The sequence below is a fragment of the Anarrhichthys ocellatus genome, unplaced genomic scaffold, assembly GCF_004355925.1.
Source record: "Anarrhichthys ocellatus isolate YVR2014 unplaced genomic scaffold, GSC_Weel_1.0 scaffold91, whole genome shotgun sequence".
NCBI classification, from domain to species: Eukaryota; Metazoa; Chordata; class Actinopteri; order Perciformes; family Anarhichadidae; genus Anarrhichthys; species Anarrhichthys ocellatus.
The window spans coordinates 711116-732340 of record NW_022280121.1 but is presented as its reverse complement, the minus strand read 5'-3'; the positions used below and the strand labels follow the sequence as shown (position 1 = coordinate 732340).

Below are 21225 nucleotides of genomic sequence, written 5' to 3'. Positions count from 1 at the left end.
GTGCAGATCGTCCCAAGATTCAAGATTATCATAATGGATATTTAAAAAAAAATAAATCAAAATACAAAAGTATTTTAAAGTTGTAGATGGTTGGGGGTCATTTGAACTGAATATCTATTAAATTGCATTGTATGTTGAGAGATTGTCATGTATTTTTAATGCACATTTTAATCTGAAATGTAACTGGTGCAATCGTAGTAAGGTACAATATTTCCATCTAAAATGTAGTAGTATAAAGTAATGGAAATACTTAGTAATCAAGTCCTTGAGTAAATACACGTACTTACTTTCCACCACTTTAATTAAACTAAACCATAGGCAGTGGTTAAATTACAGCACATGCATCTGTAGGTTTTTTCTGACGTAAAAACATTTATTTGGGCTTATGCATTCAAAATTAATCACTTCACAGCAAATACATTTCTAACAGGAAAATTCATCAATTCAACACCCATAACTCATAAAGGAGACATAAATGAGACTTCACTGTCATGAGCAGTCAGAAGCCCCCAAATTAAGTTAAACATCTGTGGAAAATGACAAAGCACATTAAAAGCTTTATGCAACCACAAAAAACACTGACTGGAAAACAGGTAACATCACAGTGTGGTACTCTGGAGTGCTCTTACATTATGTCTTTATCTACTCCCCCCCCCACCCCACTGATGTGCCTCCCCTTCTTACAGCAGATACATGTCACCACTAATGGACATCAAGTGCTTCCTTTTTTTTGCAGCTCTCTTCTGGACATACATTAGAGACAGAAAACACGTTTTTTTCAACCCATAAGTAGAGCTCATACACGCACTCAAGCCACTCTTTCTGGTGACAGCGATGTGCATCAGGCTACAGGATGCACTGAAAAACACGAAGATTGTTAACGAGTTGAAAGGAAGGAGAGGCCGGTATCTGTGCAGCAACATGAAGAATAATCTGATTAGTAGTTTATAAAGTTAGACGTTATTTGATTCAAACAAACAGCCTGCTTAATATAGATACAAAATGTCACAAATTAAAGCTTATCTCAAATTACGGCAGTAAGGGGCAGACTCAAACACAGTCCGTGTATAATTTATTTGTTTGTTTTGCTGAAAAATTCTGAAAATATTAATTCTGCATGCTTTTGTTTTATGTGTTTCAAACACCATTTATTACATTTTGAGAAGAATATTTTGAGGATATGAAAGCAAATGTAAAGCAAAAGAAAGCAACAACAACAAGAAAGCAACAGGTGCCCAAAGCATTTCATTCTTATATCTGGATTCTTGAAGTCCTCTGAATACTGATCACAGTCTCTTGAAAACAAACAGGCAACGCTGTTGTTCACTCTGCTACATTCAAACCTCAGGCACAAGATGATGAGGAGTCCAATCTTCTCCCGGGTTGTAACTTCTAATAAAAGAGTGTTGTCCTCTCTTTTAGTCACCGCCTGTCTCCTCCTCAGCTCAGTTTGTTCTGAATGTTCATCAGACTTGAGTATGACTTTGCCCGTTTGGCTGGGAAGAGACAGAACTTACATTACTTTACAGAAATGACAAAAAAATACATTTGACTTACTTTGAGCTATTCTAGAAATTAAACTACAAGATGTTTGTTAAATAGTTTTTTAAACGTGCATTAATAATATTCAAATTCAAGCCGAGATGGTTGTGATAAATGGACACTCTTGAGGGAAATAATGAAGTTAATAGGATTCCTGAAGGGCTGCAGATAAATCAACATGAATCTCTCTATTAGCATAGACATCGCTCATAAATTAACATATGAAGCTTCCGGTTCTGCTCTGAAAACAGAGAATTTGTGGGAAAATTTCATTCGCAAATCAGGATTACAGCCTCGCGGTTGTTGTAGTTTACCTCTATGTCTGTCCAAAATGTCATCATTTCATCCTAGTAGACATTTGTGCGGAATAGTCATAATTAGCATATGACGTATAGTGAGTTATGGCCAAAAACATTGAAGTTGGTGCCAAATTTGAAGAAATTCCCTCAAGGTGTTGCAAAAGTCATGGAGATGTGAGAATATGAGTCTATACAGTAGGTGATGTTACACTGTCAGGTGCAATAGAGGACGCTCCCCCATGGGCTGGTTTCACAACAATATTTATATAGATTACGTTTGTAGTGCCTTCATTTTGTTTTAAGATTAGTCTAATGCAAGTAACAGTTTAAAAAAACGTCTCCTGCGAAGACCCTGAGAGAAAGGAAAAAACTTTGTCGGACTTAAAAAATTGGCAAAACATGATGATGATATGATCAACAGATGTCAATATGGTTTAAATTTATTTAAGGTATTTCTCTTTATTTCACTTCATCCTGAAACGCATTTAAACTCCAAATGTATTCAGATTAGGAATTACAATTCTAATCTGGCAGTTCTGAATAACGTGAAAGTTTTGATAAAATTCCAACATGACAAGTACTTAAATTACTCGTACGTGCTACTTAAGAACTAATCTGTCCCTACAAGTGTTTCCCAAAGTAAAACAGCGACCGCCCTCCTCAGTCTTTGGAAATGCTCTCTGATGCTTGAAGGCTACCATCATCCACCAATATGCACAAAAAAAAAAAAAAGTCATCTAACCTTATGATCCTGAGGTTTGCAGGAGGATACCCCACAATGCTATAAATCAACCTAGAACACTCCCTCCTTCCTCCATCTCTGCCAAACCCCAATATCACAGTCAGTCGTCAACCCCCCCCCTCCTCCACAAAGACCCCGAACCCCTCAAAACCCTGTCAAAAAATCTCTGTGTGTGACAATGAGCGAATTAAGCTGGTTACTCACGGTGTATGAGCTTGCGTTTCTTTTGTTCAGAGTGAAGGAAGCTGCTCAAGTAGAAGATGATGGGCAGAAAGAGCATGAAGCTGGACACAGCGATGACAGGCACCGTCTCCTCACGGGGGAAGGAACAATTGTACTTCTTACTCCACAGTATGCGAGTCATATTCATCTGAAACGAGGCAAAGTGCCAAACGCAACAGAAGCTTCAGTTGAGCACATAATTATAGGACACTATCAATTCGACTGTCGAATGTTTACTGTACTCAGGGACTCTACATCCTGCAGTTCTTATTTAAATTATAGAAGAGGATTCAGGAGCAAAATCCTGCAACCTCAACAAATATCCGTCATTCAATTTAATTTTCATTTTTTTTTTTTTTTTTTTTTTTTTTTAAATTTCTTGCATTTCTGATCACATTCCTGAAATAAAGGTCCAAGCTCAATTTTCCATTTTTGTCACGATTTATCATCATTCTAATATGAAATCAGCAATCATTGAGATACTGTAAGACCAAACTAAACCATTGAAAATAATATCTAATTTCATAATCATGGCTAAAACATCAACTCTGACGGCAGAAAAGGTTAAAGAAAACCACACTTTCTGTCTCTTCACAAAACTGACTTCTATAACTCCCTGACGTACATACCGCATCCTCTATGTCGATACACATCGTCTCATTTGTCTCCATTCTGCTGTACAGCTCATTCAGGCCTCTGTACGAGGTCTTGCAGTCTTTGCACAGTTCTGTTTGGTTCCCCTGTAAAGAACAGACATCGTCATCAACTTCTGAACACAAACGTGTAATAGACAGACGGACATCATCTCCTAATTCTTAATTCACGGCGTACCTGTTTATACTTGTTAAAGCAGGTGATAGTTTGGGTGTGCGCATTCAGGAAGTACAGCGTGTCATTGGTCAGGCTCTGGAATCCCTTAGTGATACATTCTACACAACAGGAAGTAAAAACATCGTTAGGTCTATTTATTCAACAAAAGTGGACAAATTTAAATCAGATGCACAGTAATGTTTTGTGATGGTTTCACATTGGTCGCATAAATTACTTTCCCCTATTTTATAAGTTTAGCAATACAATTGTTACGTAAAACCTTTGCTTACTGTTTAAAAGCAAAAAAAAGGTGTCTGCAGGAACAAACTTAAGTTGAAAAAATGTGTAAACCCTCATCTGTGAGGGTTTATTTCTTTGTTGCGTGTGATAGTAAACTGAATACCTTTGTTTGTCATGTAAAACAAGCTATTTGATGATATCACCTGCTGTGGGAAAGTTGACAGGCATTTATCACCATGTTCTGACATTTTAAAAACCTATAAACCAATTGAAAAATCAATAATTATTGAAAATAATTCTTACAAACCACATACTCTCTCTGGTGATGCAATTATCTCATAAAGTCACGAGCTGCTATGGGTCATACTGGGTATCGTTTGGCTGAAAAGTCTATAAAAATGAGTCACATGTTTGATCTGGGTTTCCACATCCACCGCCCGCTCAAATTAAAACCTCCCGTGCAAATCACTGAACTGAAGTTTCCTCAGCTTGACCCTGCACTCTGACCTCTTTGGTCAAATGCATACCCATCAGTGTGTGAGTCAGAAGTTCAAACAAAGGCCGACGTTCCCAATTACACACAAACAGTCACAATAATTCAGATATATGTACTTTAAATGAATGCAGAGGACTCACTGTCACAGTCTGATTTGATCCAAATGTCTTTCACGTTGCTGTAGAGCAGGTAGACCAGCATCAGCCGATCACTCCGCAGGAGGCTGTCCCTGCAGCTTTCATTACCAGCACCCATCTGAGGACACACAGGCACACTCATCATGTCATTCACTCTGATGTTTTTATGCTAAAAAAAAACAAGTTCCTCAGCTTTCTATTGATAGCAAGTGAAGCAGACGAATTCTTGTTTCCTCTAATTTGTCACCAGCAGTCAGTCACATCGCGAGACTCGTGACGCACAAACAGGGCTTGTCCTAGTTTTAGGGCAAACTAAAAAAAAAAAAAAAAAACAGAAAAAAAGGTATTCGTTACTGAGCACGCACCTGTTCTGACGAGATGTTCACATAGATGTCAGTGAGGATGCTATAATTGGAGAAACACATCTGGCAAACTTGAACGGGTCGGGCAAAAGTCGCCAAGCAGTTCACGTAGGCAGAATATCTCTGTCCGAATATTTTAAGCAGCTCGCTGCAGTAGACGCTGATCTCCGGGTATTCTAGGGAGGACGAGAGTAGATTGAGGGAGAACAGGGAGTCCTCACCGGGTTTAACCACAACAGCAGCTGCGGGGCTGAAAGACGAGGCTTGTTTCATCGTGTCCGCTAATTCTGTTGCGCTGACGTTTACTTCACCGCCAGACACGAGAGCATAAATGTATGATAATACTAACAAAACCAAAAACGAACTGTTTTTGTAAAGAGACATGGTTGAAAACGGAGATTAAAACGTCTGTTCCGCTTCTTTCACCACACACAACCCATGACTTCCTGGTTGTCTCCCAACGTGATCATGTGACTGCCTGGAATCTCGCGAGAGCAGATCGTCGTTTCACGGCATCAGTTATACTGTGACTTCACATCACAAATATATATATATATATATATATATATATATATATATATATATATATATATATATATATATGCTTTCACTTTAAGTCTATGTTCCCTCACAAAGCCTATTATTTATAGTACTTTTGCCACTTAGACTGGGAAAGAAAATGTATCCGATCAATAACAGTATCTCTTGTTCAGAAAAATGCACTTTCAGAATAAGAATATTTTCTCAGGCATATACAAATGATATAAACTATAGTATCTACGTATAAGTGAATCACAAAATACAAGTGAGAGTTGAAGCTATTTAGACTGCAGTGTAGGTCACTGCCTAGTTTCTGTAAGGGGGTGTGCGTGCGAGCACGTGCGTGCGAGTTGGAAAGAGATAGCCGCTCCTCCTGGTCTCCTCATTATTTAGGGGTTTTTGACACCATACAATTTTGCAATGTGCGCTCGGCTAGGAGAAAAAATAATCACGGAGTCAAGGTAAACGATTTGGGCTCCAATCCTGATTGTGATAATTGTCAAAAAACCCCTCGAATCAAGCAACCGCAGTCAATGGTCGTTAATGTGAAATTAGTAGCTCTTGATAACTTGCAGGCCGCATCAATTCCGCAGTCATCAGAGCCTAATGAAAATAAGGGGGGAGAGAATGCATGCGGCATTAGTGGCCTATTCTGATGCCTGCGCACAACTCGAGTGGTAAATGTGGATTCTGGCCTCTAATGCTCCTCTCACTGCACGTGGCACTATTAACTCTTCTTCTCCCCTGACCAGAGTTCACATAATTGTTCAGATGTTCCCCATTCCTTTATTAGCTATTTTCTAGTCTGGTTCTCAGAGAGAAGACATGATTACAACCTTAATGATCGTGCTCTTTTCTTATCTTTTTATATTTTTGTGCTCTTATGGACGCTCACTTGGTTACAATTTAACTTTTGAAGATGTGTCACAAACACATCTTTCATATTATTCTTATTATTATTTGTTGTTGTTGTTATTATCGTCCTCATAATTATTACTATTATTATTAGCCTAATGCATACATGTGAATAAAATGTATAGGCTCATCATCACATTATTCACTAAGTTTTGGATGTCTCTCCTCTGCAGGCTAATCAGCAGAGCACCAAGTATAATCGGCATATCATTATTATTTGAGATGACCGTTATTGTCAGATGGCAGAAAATGCCTTCATTAGCATGTGATAGATAGAAAAAACCAAGAGGACAAAAATCACTAATTGGGCCCATAAATTAGACCATGGTGATGATGAGAGCCCTTCAGGAACGATGGCAGGACTCAGTCCAAGAGGCTCCTCGTGATTTTGTGCAGGATATACAGCATAACCATGCAATGAAGACACTGGTCAAAAGAAGGCACAGCCTATCATTCAGAGAAAAAGGACCACAAACTAAAGCTGGAGGCCCCTATATGTCTAAAGATCAACCCCTTAGGGCCTTTAAAGAAGAAGTACTCTGATCTTTTACGCAGCTAAAAGTACAAAAAAAACAATGTAAAAACAGTCCAATATAAGTTAAAGTATTGCATTAAAAATCACATGTACAAGTATAAATGAAGAACTATGAGCTATAAGTATAAATTCTGCAGAAAAAAACAGTCCCTGCGAGTGATATATTATTGTATATGACATCATTATTGTGAATGCCAAAGATGTTACAACTGAAATGTAATACTATTTTCAAATCCTTAAAGCATTATTTAAATAGGCCTGTACCTATAATAAGATATAGGCCTAAGCTAAGGTAAAGATTGTTTGCCCAATTTTGGGATCTGAGATTGTGATTTGAATCCTTTCCTTCCATGTGAAAGTCTCCAACTTGACAATTACAAAAGGGTTAACTCAAACCAGTTCAGCCTTAAACTTGGCTCTTGGCGTGGGGAGAGAAAATAGGCTAGCTGTAAAGTTATGCAGAAGTTATTCTTCATCCTTCGGGCCGTCCCTAATCCGCCAAAAACCTCATTCTTTCATCGGAGAACTGTGCCTCCTTTCTTGTTCCCCCCTCTCTATACAACATAAAGTCAGACTGCATTTAATGGTTATGTCGGGATGGGAGAGGGGCTTTCTTCTTCCCCTTTTCTCCAGAATATTGCCCTTTTCGTCGTGTGAGTCTCCCAACCCGCAGGGACCCCCATATTATTCCCTCTGCGTCTGACTCGAATCACAAACTAACCCTGATTTTCACCACTTTGCTGGGAATTGCGGGGAGTGATAATAGAGATTTCGCTTTCATTTTATACGCTTGACTTGGTTATTGTTGCTTTTCTCCTCTCCCGTGATTCTCCCCTCTTCAGGGATTAGCCCTGACTTCACCCGCTATACTGGCCGCCGAAGTGCCCCTGAGCCCTGGGATGACAATTGATGCAGATCAAGGCGGGCCTATTCTGCGCCTTTCAAAAGGACCGAGCTGAGCCGGGTTAAAATGAGGGAGTTTTAATGGAAGGAACGGATGCCCCTCAGTTTGCTTCCCACAAATTAATTGCAAGAGTTTTTGTGGGAAGATATTGACAAACATTTAGGCTAATATAATAAAGGCTATAGCAAGTTTATTTTCATCTTATGCAGACCGCTGTAGGCGACACAGGCCTTCAGACTGCATGATGATGATGATGGTTGGAGTGAGATGATTAAGCTGTTGATGATGTCAAGGATGATAGGTGGATGGTAATGGTAAGTGTGATATGTATGTGGAATGATGGAAGAAGATTCCTATGATCGGGTTATGCTTAGAATGACGGTGGTGATGACAATGATGAGTTTAAGTACAGAGGTGCTGATGAAGATGATGATGACAATGATATGTATGGTGATTGGAGTGTTGGTGCTGCTGATGAGGTTGAGAAACCAAAAATGCAGAAAATGATGATGATTGTGATCAGTGAGGAAGATGAGGACAGTGATGCTGAAGATAAGATCAGAGTAAGATATAGCTATTATGTATGGGTGCTGATGCTTATATATGAACAACAAATGGACAATTTTATTGATGTATCAATCTATTGTTTATTGAAAATACAACTAGGTGATTATAAAAGATAAATATTAATGAAAGTTACTTTATATACATGTGTAGTTTATGTAGAGTAACTTTATCCTCATCATATTTCAGAGAGAAATATTGTGCTGCATTTTGTAGATGATGTACTGTTTAAGCTAAAACTTGGCTTGTGACCCCTTACAAAAAAAATGGTTGTCTGGTTAGGGCCCCTTGACATGTTTCAGATGTCTAGAGTTTTTGGCAGTTCCACCAAAGAGGGATTTCTCCTCTAAATGTCTCAGATGCTTTCAGTTAGAAAACTTTTTCCAAGTTTTCCAGCCTCAAAGAGGTAAAACTCTACAATATTTCGCAAAATAAGCAAAGGTTAGAGATGAGTCCGAAACATTTGCATCGCAGAACTTTCTTCTCCCATTAATCATCTCACAGCCCTTCAGATATATCATATGTCCCTTTATAGGGGCTCGACCCCTATGTTGGGACCCACTGGACTAAAATACCCACTAAATCCTAAAACTGAATGACGCTGAGTTCTCTTCCTCCCGCCAGAGCTTGCAACTGCATGTCGAAGGCGCAGGTCCGTGTCGAGCTGGTTGCTGCCGAAGGCCCCGCTGTTTGGGCTGAAGGAGTTTCTGGTGAACCTGCATGATTTAATCTGATTTTCGACCTGGTGACACCAATGACAAGCATTATGAATAACTACAAATAGCCAATCTTCTCGCTGATGGTCTCGTTTACTTATGTAGGTCGTATAGAGGCATCAGTTTTAAATTGAGACTGTTTCACACTGAGTTAAACGCTCCTCACAATAACTTTAAGAATTATTTTAAATGCACCACGTTTAAGAGTAAGAATGAAGAAGAGAAGAAGGATGGATGTGCTGACTGTGGCTGTGTTACTGCAATCCATCAGCTCTACAGGTGTTGCTATCTTATCACTGCAACAGTTTGAAACAGTCTGACTGTGCAGATCTGCTCATCACTAGCACGTCACACAAGAGAAGGTTTCAGTATTTGCTGTGTCTCCCCCAATCAGGCATCTCTGCAGCACTGTGAGAAGTTAATCTTTGTTGACAGTGTGTTGCGCATTCTTCCGTGGGCCGGTTGGGTTGGGACCACTCCTGGAAAGCCTGGTCTGTGCTCATATAGAGGGGGATAATTACCAAACACGCAGCCGACAGCAGCGATACAAAAGCCGCTTTGACTTCCTCACTGCTGGTTGCCTCCAGGGGATGGTCCCGCTCCCTGCTCACCCTGCTCACCCAGACCACTTCTCATCACTCCTGAGAGGCAGAGACGTCTTGTTCCATAACAAGACATGAAACTGACTTCTTTCAGCTCCAGTGAACTGGACATAAACCCCGACTGACAACCTCCAGTGCCCAAACAGAACAGGCAGAGGACGGGTGGGCCGGGACAGAGGACAAGAGAGGGGTGGGGGCGGCACAGGGCGCACTAAATAAAGTTGTTATTCACTTTAATCTTACATCTTGAGGGGAAAACCACACCAAAGCTACTGAAGTTCAAAACTGATGTAGGCTTATCGAGTTCCAAAAGACCAACACTGCAACATTTGCATTTTGACAGTTTTGGACCTCATTCACGGATGTTTGCCAACTTTTTATGAGTAAATTTATGATTTCTCTCCATGGTCCTCTCAGAGCCATCTTTCTCTCTCAGAGCTCAGCGTGTTACAGCATTGAAAGCACGACGTGCTGTAAATGTAATGGGCCGGGAGTGATTGTTTCTGACAAGCAGCAAAACACATCGTCCCTCCCCTCAAATTAGTCCCCCAGGAGGAGGTGGGGTGAGGGGTTCATGTCCCAGGAGACACATCGGCAGACAGCATGCCAGCATATAGTATGAGCATGCATGTGACTTCCAGCATCTAACCCAGACCCACACTGGTGTATTGCTTTGCTGGTTCCAGTTATTTAGTGGGTTATTGCAACTGTAAACAAAGCCAAGTTGATTTATGTTTCCCACCGTAAACATCTCTCTTAGGCCAGTTTAGTATTTGGTATGAACTAATAGAATGAAGTTGGTTTAAAAGCTTAAAGAAAAATCCTAACTAAAATATAATTATCATGACAACCTGAAGCAGCCACTGCTAAAAATCTTATCTTCCAGTTAAATTACATTATTATGATTTTGAGATTTTCAAATTATTAATTGCACTGAAAGTAAACACAAAAAAATACTTTTTCTTTGAAAACTATATTTTTGAGGCAAGACTTTGTTTTTTTTATTTGTTTTTGCTCAACCTTTCGAACATTAGTTTTAATTTTTGCCACAATATTTGCTTTTAAATTTTGAAAACGTTTTGTTGAAATAACACTCAATACATAAAATGAAAGTTACCCTTTGGAGTTTAAATTGAGTTTTACGATCGTCAGCAAACTTGTGTTCTGCACGCTTAAGGTCCATAACAAACGTGTCATATCTATAAATCATTTCCGTTCAAAATAAGACTTCAGCATCGGCTTGTGAGGGTGGATGCTATAATTTATTGATACAATGTTCATGCCCTTTTTGTAAAATAATTAATATTAACTGTTCATTCATCATTTTTAATTTGTAAACAAATATAATAAACCATATTATGAATCTATACTCTTTTGATTTACAGAATATGATTTTACAGGGCAAACATTTTCAGAAGATTAACATTTTCAGATCAAGGCTTTGATATCTGTAAATAATAAGATAATACTATAGCACATTTAGTCTTAAAACTGTTTGGGCATTATCTATTGTAATATTAATGGTCCAAAATTATGTGAAATTGCTTAGTTTTAGGCTACAAACCTTCACATTTTCTTGGAGGAGGCCCCCCAAACCCACCATCTCCGAGTATACTGTATGTTATTCACTGTAGGAAGCAGAATGTAACAATAACTGCTGACCGCCAACATGTGAATAAAGGTATTTCTTGAACATGTTTTTTTCCACCTAAAGCACTGGAAATAAACAATCCAACAAAACCTCTCAGTAATTGAAAGTCAAATTCAAATATATGTATACTTTCTTTAAATGTATTTGTATTAAAAGTTGTGGGGGGGGGGGGGAACTAAATGCAATAGTGGAGCACCTGAGACAGCACAGACATCTGTTGCTGTGGTCATGTGCATAAAAAGAGAAGGCGTTCTGCCAAAATGAGCCCTCTGAAAATACGCTGGCACCTCAAGGTATAAAGTTAAGGTAAAGTGATGTACAAGTTGCTGCTATATGTATAATTGAACAAAGAATGAAATAAAAAGGCAACAACAAAACCTTGCAGTAGAAATAGAGTGATTTAAATCCTAGGTGGAAATCATTTTGTTTTTTCAAAGTATACAAGGTATTGTCAAAAAGGGTTGTGTTGACACAAAATGAAAAGTTGTTTCTTAACTTCTTAAAAGCAGCGGAGCCGCATTACAGCTCCATGTTATCCAGTTATATTATTCATAGTGGGCCAGGGATGAATAGGCAGTTAGACTGGGAAGAAAAGGCAGTTAGCTTGTCTGTTAGCAAGGGGTTAGCTTTAGAGCAAGCCCTGATTTGTGAACGAGGGAGTGGGAGGAGTGGTGGAGGGCTTGGCGTTCAGGAAAGCCTCTCCTGGGCCAGAAGAAAAGGATTTGGCCCAGATGCACGCAGCGATGTTAACTTTGAGTGGCCCCTGTGGCTCAAGCTCAGTGCCCCCTCCTTCTTACTTCCCAAGCCCCCAGGTTGCCTTTGCATGACATCATCCCCAAACTATGCCCCCCATACCCATGTGAATCTGAGCTGTCACAATCGCCAGCCCCCCCCCACCTTCACACACACACACATTAAACTGTACTGTGCCGCAAACCCATACGTTTCTTCCACCCCCTCCTCCCCCCTTTTCCCTCTCTTCTTCTACCACCAATCTCCTGCCTTCTTCTTCTTTTTTAACCCCCAGAAAGGCATTGTTTGAGTCAGGGCTTGATCAAAAAACTGTTGCCCGCCAACCACAGGGCTTTCTGTAAATTCAATAAGGCCACCTTAAAGATTTTCCTAATTAATGGATGACATCTTTGGCTGGAGGAGAGGCTAGGCATTCTGCTCCAGCTCGCTCTTTGTTCGCCTCCTAATTAACTTTCCTAGGTCACTCAGGTCCCCGCAACCTGAGAGTGAAGAGCCCCCATTGAGGAGGGAGTTGTAAACTTACTTTTTTTGCCTCGGCACTTAAAAGGGGAAAGCAACTATAGGGAACAGAAAATATCCTATTTAAGTCCTTTGTGAGTGAACTGCTTGCACATGTTCCAATAAAGGAAGTCTTCTAAATAAGCTGCCATGTTGCTCTCCGCTCCCCCTCTTTCTCCCTTATCCCACCTCTTTCACTCCCAGCTCCACAGAAAGGTTATGAATGATAGCTCTGGGTTGAGGGGGGGTAAAGGGCCAAAGGACAGCATCTGGGCATTGTGGAATTGTGAGCATCTGAAACTTTGAGGGAATTTGAGGATGGGAAAGCACTGAGCTCCAGGGTGGTGGGGTGGATGATTGAGAAAATGTGGTGAATATGAGGAAAAAAAACAAGTGCCTCTTTGCCCTCATCATTGTTTGGGTGTTTCTAAAGGACCACATGTCTCCCAGCCGCTTTCATCACTCTTCATCTTTATCTTTCAAAGTTAAAAGAAAAAACACAGTCCTACTGAAACACAGCTACATATGAAATATCTTCACATAACACAGATTCTGTAACTGCCTTTCATTACTTAAAACTAGACACAGATAGAGGCAGCATGCATTGTGTTGTCATATTTTGTTTCAAATATGTTTTCTTGTAAATTGAATGTTTTATTTGTTAGTTACAAATGCAGTTTTAAGCACAGTCCTAATATTTGTACTGGTACAAACATAAAAACTAACTGACAAGAGCAATGCACACCTACATTAATGTAAATCTCTAATTTTTTTCCAGTATATGTTACACAATTGACATTAAAGAAGCATATTTGCGATGTCCTGGTAGCTATTTATGTGTGTGAATGGTAGCAACCTTAAATCACACATGTGAGAACTTTTGCAGCAACCTGGCTCCCTCATTACACCTGAAACTAGTCAATGAATAAACACTTTGTCAACAGATTTGTGGTATATGTCATGCAGTTTTGTATTTGTATGAAGGCCCATCTAGGGGCGGGCATTGCAAACTAGCTCAGACTATAAGTGATTAAACATAGCATTTTAGGCAATAAATGAGAGGTAAATACGAATATTAAAGAGATTAAACACAAACAATTATATAAAATCAAATAAAAAAGTAAAGAAATAATGACAAAAAAGGGGAAAATGTATGATATGTTTGCACCACCATAACCTTTTAGACAATGTTCATTGAGGGGTATTTTGAGGGGGGCCAAAGGTTGCATCACAAATTCTCATGTGATTAAAGCTTTCACTGTTTGTGTGTTTGACCCTTAGGAAGACCGGTGTGCAGTCAACAGGCCCTGGTCTAGTGTGTAATCATGTAGCCATGAAAGCTTTTAAAACGTTGCACTGGCCTGATGAAGGTCCATGATCATAATGTTGTGTCTCCACTAAACTCAGCGCTGACAGTGTGAAGGAATTTAACATTTTCCTTCCCATAATTTCAGTTTCCTACATACTTGTACAATTAGAGCTTCTTCCATTGTTATTCATTCCACTTTAGAGTGAATTTGAATGTATACACTATCAGCCTCACATTATATGAAAACTAATCTTCCTTGACTTCACACTGAAAACATCTTATAGCACAATCACAGCGAAATCGTCCAATATTTTGTCAGGTTTAACTAAACTGACCACAAATCCTACCGTGGCAATCATCCGCTATAAGAGACGATATACAAAGTATATCCGTCACCAACCTACAAATACCACATGCTCATCAATATTCTCATCATGTCACCTGACACACACTTGTCCACTGACCTAGATCTGCTCTCCAAAGAGCCTCATCACACACATTACGCCCCAGTCTGAGAGCAGGGAAGGTCACATGCCCTGATTCTTTCTATGCACCACCGGTCCCAGGTCTGGGTGTGTATTAAGACCTATGAGGTGAGTGTGAGCCTCCTGATGACAGCTCCTGTGCTGCGGGGTCCCTGAGGGTTAATGACGAGTGGAAACTGTGACCCCAGAGTGTGACCGTTGAACCTGACCTGTGGAGCCGGCGGGATAACATCAGGGGAAGCAGGGCAAAAGCAAGACTGACTGCTGAACAGAGCAGGATAAACAGCAGAAGGACTGTCAGAGTGACTCCAGGTGTAGTGCTGCTGACGACAGCCATTCTGTGGTTAATCTGTCTGACGGCCGAGACCACTGTTCACACTGCTGCTGCTTTTTAAAGACATTTAGAAACTGTGTGTGCATGGAAGGCACATATACATGAAACTCTCTTTTTTTGTGCCACTGACAAACTGCTAATGCACCCCTCCAATCAAAAATGTTTTATTTGCTTATTTCCACTTGGATGTTTGACCTTTGACTATGCAGAGTTTTAGGTTTTACACTGATCAATGGTGTCACAAAATGGTAGATAAAGTTGATAAATGTGAGGTATTTATGTTCTTAAAATATCTAATACAATAAAGGAAAAAAGTGATAAATTGGCTGTTCTTTAAGATGTGAGACGTGATCGGGTTAGAGTTTTGAAGTTACTCCAACATTAATATTCAAAGCAAGAGCTTAATGAGTGTCCATCTTCTACTGAACATGTAAATAATGTCATTATGTGCATGCAGACGTAGAAAAGTATGAATAAGTTTGAATAAAGTAACATTACAATGTGTTGTATTTGCTTTATCGTACGCTGTTCTTAAGTTTACCCATTGTTTTCTTGCACTGTACTGTCTATTGTAAACTTAAATGTTACACTGTAGATTAACCCCTTGTTGTTTAAGTTGTAATAATAGTTGTGAAATATTATCATCATTATTGGAGGGTGTGATGGAAACAACATTCAAGAGGATTACCAAGAAAAGACATAAAACATGTAACATGAAATTGACCTGTATAGTCTTAAAACTCAAACTCCACCAGTGCAAATAAAATAGACACACCAATTTACATAAAATAATGGATTAATAGCCCAAGTAAGTGTCACCTCACTCCATACATAAACTAACCTGACGCCTAAATATGAATATTGTTTTTGTCAACTTCATTGTCAATGAAAATGAAAGCTTTCGCTACCTTACGCACATTTCACCTACAAATCTCGTCAACATAGTCACCTCTGCAAGACTGAAACCTGTTTTTTAAACTCTGGCCAATCCTGGCATTTTCACACACCGCTTGCAGGCAGAATATTAAATGAACTGTAGATACATTGATCACATTGCGGGCTCCTTGGCTCTCACAAGTTTGTCTTTGCAGTGTGAACAGACTAAGCCCCTCTACTCAGCTGTCATAATTTGTTAACGAGCCTTTTCAGGGAGGGAAAAAGAAAAAGAGAAGACAGAAAAAAAAGAAAAGAAGGCTCTTCACGAGTGACTGAAAGCAGAGGTCCATCCAGAGGGAACCCAGGGGCGACATCAGACCGATTTCAGACCAGCCCGTGATGGCATCTCTGTATATTTTAATATTAATGATCCCGGCCGCAAAGCCGCCTCTAAGCCTCCAACAGGTGCCCCAGTCCCACTCGAGTCTGAAAAACCGGGATCATTCAACACCCCACTATCCGCCACCACCACCGGGAATCAAAGACTGCAAATGAGGAGGATGATGGCAGAGAAGAGGGGGAAACACATTAAAAAGTGGAAGAGGAGTTAGAGAGTCAGCCATGCCTTGCGAATAAGTTTTTGAGTCACTTTCCCTAGCTGAAACACCGGTCGATATTCCCCCACCCCTTGAGAAAGAGATTGACTTTTGTTTGGAGTTTGTGAGAAGTGGGAATCAGAAGCGGGACAATGGGACTCCCCACAGTGAGAGGCTGAGAGGAGCCATCTCAAATCAGTCAGCCAGAGGACTGACTAATCCGTCCATTGTCCCTCCCCAGCCACCGGCCGCACATCAACACATTCGCCCCCCATTGTCCCCCACCCTCATGCAGCGGGATTTGCTCTCCCCAACAGCCAGTTTTGTCCACGGCAGTTCGAGCGGAAGTTTCTCACTGACAATTTGCCCCAAATAGATTTGTCAGAGCGTCCAACTGCACCGCACCGACTTGTGGGTTTGTGGGTTTGGGTTCTGGGTCTGTGTTTTATTGGTGGGACTCTTCCACGGAGAGGCCTTGGCGTGTGTGTACATGTGCCCGAGTTTGCATGTGTGCGTGCAGAGGTGGGCGTAGATTACGCGCCAGTGGAGGAGATGGTGGGACTGGGGTAAAGTCACTGTGGTGTTCCTGAGGGACTGGGATCTCTCCTCACTGGGTGCACTGGGATTACTAAGAACATCTGACACCTCTGTAAACTCCTGTATGGCATTCAACAGCCTCTGGGCCACCAGCAGCGGTGGGAGAAGTTTTCCAATCTTTCAAGTATAAAATCACACAGTAAAAATACTCCATTAAAAGTCATGCATTCAAAATCATAAGTGAAGTGTGAAAGTATAACCAGGAGAATCAACTTAAAGTATCAAAAGTAAAAGTACTCCGTTCAGAAAAATGTGAGATTTGTATTGTTATATATCACATCATTAGATTATTATACCTCTTGCATTCAAATTGCAGCTGTAGCTGCTTGAAGGGGGGGCTATGTATTTCGGACTTCAGCTAATGATTATTGTCATTATAGATCAATTGTTTTCTTGATTTGTTAGCTGATTCATTTTTGGTTTTGTAAAAAAATCTGAACATAGTGAAAAGTGCAGGGAGCCCAAACTTCACAATGCTTGTTTTTTTCCAACCAATAGTCCAAACCTCAAAATCATTAAGAATATATCAGAATTGAAATAATCAAAATGAGCAGCAATTCCTTAAATTTGAGAAGAACCATGAAATGTTTGAACTGGAAGAATTGAGTAAGAACGTATAGTTATACCACCACAGGCCACCAGAACTAAAACAATGAAAGGCCATTCATCAGTAAAAACATGTAATCAGACATATGTGTTATCATCAGGTGTGACTGCTGCTTATGACTCACAAACCTTTGAAGGTAAACAGTTGAAATGTTTATACTGGAGGACAATGTAGTCTGAGTTATTGCTTGGGTTGACTTAAATGGCTTTGTTTATTCACTAAAGCCAGGGTGTAAAGACAGAAAACAACACGTTCCACTTGTGTTTATCTTAACTCAGCGGAAGGTAGGTAAATGAAAAATAAACATATGATACATCTTTTTTTAAATTATTGGATCCAATTAAAGTCAACTTACTTTATTTCACATCAATCCACAGTTAATACATGCTTTCCATTGAGTGCTGCATAACAAACAAAAAACACATATAAAGGGCAGTACAGTCTGTTGATGGTGTCCAGATTTCAGGTTCCATCTGAAAGCCAGTAGTTTACTTTGTTTCCTTATCGAACAAATGTCTGATATATGTTCATGATTTAGCTTCCAAGCAAAGGCTTCAATTGAGGAGAGTTCATCTTAAAGTTTTGATTATTCTTATGTAGTTAAAGGCTTATTATGTTGCATGGGAGAGCAGTCACCAAAAGAGCGATTACTGGATTAGGAGACTAAGTCAAGATCACACCCAAGACACATTTCTCCTGAGGGAGAAACAATAAAGGCTCATCCATCTATCAGCTCTGCAACACTGATTGCATGAGGCAAAGATGGATTGATTAAAATACAATGATTTTACATTTGAACTCATATAAACATAATACAATTTGAACTGCATCTTCACTGAATATCTTTGAATAACATTTTGAATAAGCAGGCGGACAGGTAACCTGCAATGACTCCTGTTGTAGAACTGTCCGTGGTGCTGAAATCAGGCTGCCTATCTTCCACTTATTTGGAAAGTGTAATCATATGTTAAGATTATCAAGTATTCGTATTATGTTGGAGAAGGTTTTCTGTTCTTTTTTTTTGTAGCTTTGTTGAACAAGACTGTGCCCACTCACATGTTTTGTATCTGTCATCAAAACAGCTGACGGAATGATTCTGAAGACAATCGCCTCCTGAGCTAAACAGCAGCGGTCTGTGGGCTATAAAATGACTGACTATGATCTCCCCGGTCAGTTTTAAAGGTTGCCTGGCTGCGTGGGTCTTTGGTCGCCTTGAATTCTCCCCATTATTTGCTCTATGGAGCTTAGTGACTTCTCACTAAAGGCAATTGGTTTACGCCTGGTCGGTTAGGGGCCTGATAGCAGTGCATAAAAAGATGGTTAAACTCGGAGACCATGTAGACGATAGGAACAACAAGATTGTATGCTGTAAATAGCAAAACTGGTGTTTATCATCTTAATGGACGAGTGCTATTGTTATTGTAATTTTCACATCATTAAAATGTCAGCCCGAGTTGGAAAAATAAGAAGCAAAAGGTGAGCAACATGCTGTTTACACCGGAGATGTGTTTCTACAGGTGTTTCTCATTGTTCAAAGACCACAACGGATGTCAAGACATTTAGAGCCCACGTATTGTTTTGGAGTGACTTGTTGGACTCTCACTCGTTTCTCGTTGTTGAAGTCTATCCCATAGCATGTCAAGTATCTGCATACTGATGCTGAGCTCCCCAAAAAAAACAGATACACAATCCACTGGCCCCTTTGTTAACGTCATTTCATTGACTGTTGGAGGAGAAGAGAGTCACTAATACAAAAAAAGTGAAAGAAGGCAACCCCGGCAACCATGATGTTGGTTATATTTGTGTAAAGGCTATCAGTGAATGAGGAGGATTAGGACGAGTTAAGGAGATTATGTCACACATTCACCATTCACCCCACCCCGGCAGCCACCCACACACATGCGCACACACTTAGAAATAACTAGAAATGTTATTGATCTGTGAGAATGTACATACGATTAGTGCTAAAATGTAAAACACGTTGATTCTGCCTTTTGGCGTGTGTAGTGTTTGATTTCTTAAATTAATTACCAACAAAAGAAGTGGTCGTTAAGTATGATAAATAATCCTTAAATCCGGAAAATGGTCACTTTGGAACAACACACTCCTCTCCACTTGCTTTCTATTTATTAACAACGTTTCGGCCAATACACTTTCATCAGCTTGCTTTTTTTTGTGTCCCCATAATAAAGGTGTATTGTAGCCTTTATTGTGTGGACTATTTATAAAAGGTATAAAAACACGATATGTGGCCATAAACTTCCAATGGAGGACGAGGCTTTCTGTGGATCCCTGCAGGGAAATCAAAGGAATATTATAGAGATTTCTCCTCAGGCGTGTTAGTCTCCAGCCTCGGCTGTTCAGCTAAAGGGAGGGCTGAAAGACACAACAATAGCTGATTGCAATTAACTACGCCTCTCCGCCTCGCCCCTGTCCGCTTAAATCGACACTTTGTGAGTCCATATGGCCTTTAGTGTACCGTGGGAATGAACACAATTAAAAGCAGAATATGGATTTCTGGAGTTACCCGGCGAAAGCACAGCAAGCTGTCAAGGTCAGGGTGTCAGTGAGCGGGGCCCTGCAGCCCGGCCCGGCCCCGACCCACCGGACCGCCAGGCACGGGTATGGGAGGTGTGCACCATCAGTAACTGTTACCATTTTCCTGGAGACAGTTGGTAAATTGATTGCTTGATAAGGCATCATTACAAAACAGATTCGTATGTAATTATTTATTTTATTACTATTTATTAGTGATATTATAATATTGTTTATTATCAAAGTGATTTTTTTCTGCACCAGATGTTATGTTTTTGTACACTTCTGTTATCTTTTTGGTGGCCAAAGTGTGAAGAGTGTTAAAACAACAGCATATAGGTCTACAGTAAATGCAGGAGAGAAGTCAAATGGATAAACAATAAATAAAATATTAAGTGTGATGATGTCAGAACTGAAATTCACTTACTATCTTTATAAGTAAGAGGTTATCATGATTGTTGTTGTATCGTCACTTCTAAAGGCAGGATTATTTATCTATTAATGTATATATGTGTGTATATATACAGTATATGTATTTTAGTTAACGTTTCCTTAAGCCATAATGTTTAAAATGCAGAAGAAGAAGAAGTGCATTTTCTGTTTGTATGGAAAGATTGTTTTTTAACTATATTGAATAAATTGCGTCTGTTGCGCATAAAAAAGCTTTTTATTTATCCATTACATCACATGCAGGAGCCATGAAAAGAAAGACAAATTGCTGACATGCAACAACCTTAGAAAATTAAAATTGAAAAGTATTCTTCAGCAGTTATATGTATGTAGCAATATGTTATAATAACAACTATTTAATTAATCATTAATGTAGCCAAAAGAAAAACAATTTCTTCCTCAGCTATTTGACAGTTGTGACTGATCAGTGTCTATAGTGGGCCAACACATTCCCAAGCACTTATCCATGAATCTTAAGGACTGCATGTGTAACCAGACACACTTGTGAAGGAAATGAGGAGCACTGACACTTTTTTCTATGTCTGAGCCCCATAACCACCCCACCCCTCTAGTAGCCTCTTAGTAATCAAACAATATAACTCAGCATTCCTGATATTGTTTATGGTCATAACTGCAACTTGTCTGAAGCAACGTCTTCAATTCAGCTCCATTTGTTGTTTTATTTCGAATATGCAATGCATAACGTGATATTTAGAATCGTGTTTTTAGATACGGTTTATATTGGCATTATTAATGCTCAAGTCTTTTGAGTTGGTTATTGGGAGACGTGCCCCCTAAATAAATGCATCTGCAGCGAAAACAAATCTAAATGCAGCAGAAAATGTGCGTGCAACACGTGTTTTTTTTTTGCTTGCAATGCCTTTTGATCCATGAGCAAGGCACTGCAC

The 21225-nt window shown here is 39.7% G+C and overlaps 1 protein-coding gene across 1 annotated transcript; it reads right to left on the bottom strand.

Moving 5' to 3' along the window:
- Window positions 1–5323, bottom strand: ostm1 (osteoclastogenesis associated transmembrane protein 1). The gene is made up of 6 exons (XM_031875492.1): window positions 4854–5323; window positions 4492–4606; window positions 3637–3734; window positions 3435–3545; window positions 2788–2953; window positions 1–1496 (listed from the first exon to the last, which is right to left on the bottom strand). Exons 1-6 carry the CDS (start codon window positions 5232–5234, stop codon window positions 1441–1443), a joined length of 927 nt encoding a protein of 308 aa, XP_031731352.1. The 5' UTR covers window positions 5235–5323; the 3' UTR covers window positions 1–1440.
- Between the last annotated feature and the right edge of the window lie 15902 nt (window positions 5324–21225).